General features: G+C 35.0%; 1 protein-coding gene across 5 annotated transcripts in view; it reads right to left on the bottom strand.

Annotated features, from left to right (window-relative positions):
* The window catches only part of PUS7 (pseudouridylate synthase 7 (putative)), a 44,915-nt gene that overhangs the window by 2,601 nt on the left and 39,720 nt on the right, over positions 1-2,594 (bottom strand). For 4 of the 5 annotated variants that reach the window (XM_019509434.1, XM_019509431.1, XM_019509429.1 and 1 more), the window contains 2 exons: positions 476-605; positions 155-246 (listed from right to left, as the gene is read on the bottom strand). In XM_019509434.1, coding sequence (XP_019364979.1) covers positions 155-246; positions 476-605 — 222 coding nt within the window. Of the gene's footprint in view, positions 1-154; positions 247-475; positions 606-2,210; positions 2,313-2,514 lie in introns of all 5 variants that reach the window. The other variant, XM_019509432.1, reaches the window with a different exon arrangement.

Below are 2,594 nucleotides of genomic sequence, written 5' to 3' on the forward strand. Positions count from 1 at the left end.
CCCCCCCACTTCAAAAATAGCATCTCACATTCAGATCTCTTGATTTTGAAGAGTTTGTCTCAATTTTTGATCGGGTGGGGTTGGCAATACTGCTCTAACAAACTTTATACTACACTAGGTCTGTAAAAATCCATAAAAATAGTCTTACTCTTACCTTTAGGAAGGACAGGTAATGGTTTTTCCTCCAATTTGTCCAAGTCCGTATTAAATAATGGGATTTTCGGATCATCATATGCAACAACCTCCCTTTATAAAACACAGGACAAGACCTTTTATATTTAATTTTGAAGTATTCAACACTCATAAGTTTTAAACACAGTTCCCTAGTTTGGGCATAATATGCAAAAAATATAAAAGATTCACATCTATCATGCTACAATATTGACCAGGAAGTGGATGCACAAGAGAACAAGGCCTGTTAGTATTTTTGCAATCCTATTATTTCAAATATGTTTCCCTGTATACTACTACTAACCAGTTGACATTCTGAGGTCGAATGATGATCTTTCTGTAAGCTCCAGACAATGAATAATCTCTAATTCTGTGTCTCATGTTGTTGATATCAAGATTGTCAGCAGTTAGCATTTCCTTGTAGGCATCACCAACTGCAATAAAAGGTAATCTTTTAAATAAATGAAATATTAAGTAAGTTTAGTCTTAGCAGAACACTAAAAAATATTTATTTACAAGCAATTATTCCCATTTTCAAAATTCCTCAGATCTCAGAAGAGATTTAGCACATACAATGTAAACAACTCCTGCAAAATATCATTTTTCATAAAGCCCCACCTGCTGGAGTCATGTGATCATGCAAGAATCTGTTTCCATTAAAAATATTTTTCTAGTCCTGATCAAGAAAACAACTGTAATCTATGTTTAAAACCTCATAATAAGAGAACTATACATTTACTTTCTTCTAAAAAACCTTATGGTTTTTGGCATCTTACTGCACAATTCCTGAATGTTAGCAGTCTGCAAAACCACACGCATTAAAAAAAAAAAAAGGAAAAGAAAAGAAAAAGAACAGGAAATAATTGTTCCTCTGTTGTTGGAAGTGACAGGAACAAGCCAAGTGGAAAAATATTATAAATGCACAGGAATAAGTTGATAAGGAAATTTAAATTAATGCCCTAATAATGCTAAACCATGTTTTAACAGCCTTATACTTCTCCTTTAATTCAGGGATGTCAAACTCAAGCCACACTCCTGCAGGATCCAGACTGCAGGGCTTCTCATAGGCAATGGAATGAACAGTGGTGAGCCAAGTAGCTCACCCCTCCCCTCCAGCCTGCCAACACACATACCCAGTGGGGGCTCTGTGCTCTGGATTTCGGTGGCAGAACCCTCCGCCAAATTCCTGCTCCCTCTACCAACTCCTGAGGCCCACAACATGGCTCCACAAGGTAGGTATAGCCTGTAGGCTGTAAATCCAACACCCTTGCTTTAATCATATAAAAGCAGATGCATTGTAATGGATTAAACTGGTATTTAAAAAACGTTACTATGTATACTTTGCATATTTGGTTGCTGAAACACTGTTCAATCTCTCTCTCCCCCCACAAATGGCATCTGCTTTGTATTTTAAAACTTACTAGATCAAATTCATTGCCAGCATGTAACTTCCACACGGTCAGGAAGTCATAATCAGGAATGAACTGCCTCAATAGTGAAATAGAGTTGTGTGCAAGAAAATATTAGTGCTGGTCTGTCACCACTGAGCACACTTTGGTTCTAAAGTATGCTGCATGTAGAACAATTAAGGATAGTATTTTTAAGACCTTTTTTTTTTTTTTTTTTAAATAAAAATTAAGATATATTTGGACTAAATTTGGTTTCCTCTAGTGGATGCAAATTTCTGCTTCAATAGAAGTACTTTAAAAAGTTATTTTTAAAACAAACATTTCCTGAAGATAAACTTCTTTCTAGGTTGACTGTACTTTTCATCAGAAAGAGTTGGCTTTTTTTAAAAGCGTCTTTATATAAAGTGATATAAAACAGGTGCATACAATTAAACAAATGATGCAAACTTTGTTTTGCAGGTAGGAAGAACTGATGGGTGGAGTAGGCTCTTCAAGCTTTGCCTTAGCTCTTTCCCCTCTTCCACTGCTAACAAAGTTTTTTTCCAAAATGAGAATTAGCCTATTTACAAACTTATGCTGAACTAAGATGTTATATGATAATACACATGAAAAACAAAAAGAAATACTTACTTTTATGCTTTGGGTATATAACATCAAACCCAGGTAATGGCATCACTACATCATGGATAGTATAGTCCTCAACATCTGCTTCCTCAATATGAACAGCTGTGGCTATAATTCAAGCAATTTTCTGATTAACATGAACATGTGTTGCGTTTTTTAAACTGTCACAGCCATTTGTTCTTGACTTATTTTAAAGAAGTATTTGATTTAAACAAGTTTGATTTTAAATAAAGGTTAATACTGACAACACCACGTGCCATAAAAGAAACACACTTGAATAAAAGATGCATATAGCAACATTTAAGTTTACCTCCTTTAAGGACAAGGTCTCCTGGTACAGCTTTAAGCCCATATTCTTCTATTCTCTTGCTCACAGTGTTATTCCATACA

This window comes from Gavialis gangeticus, unplaced genomic scaffold (genome assembly GCF_001723915.1).
Source record: "Gavialis gangeticus isolate Ggan-Ray unplaced genomic scaffold, GavGan_comp1, whole genome shotgun sequence".
In the NCBI taxonomy this organism is placed as follows: Eukaryota; Metazoa; Chordata; order Crocodylia; family Gavialidae; genus Gavialis; species Gavialis gangeticus.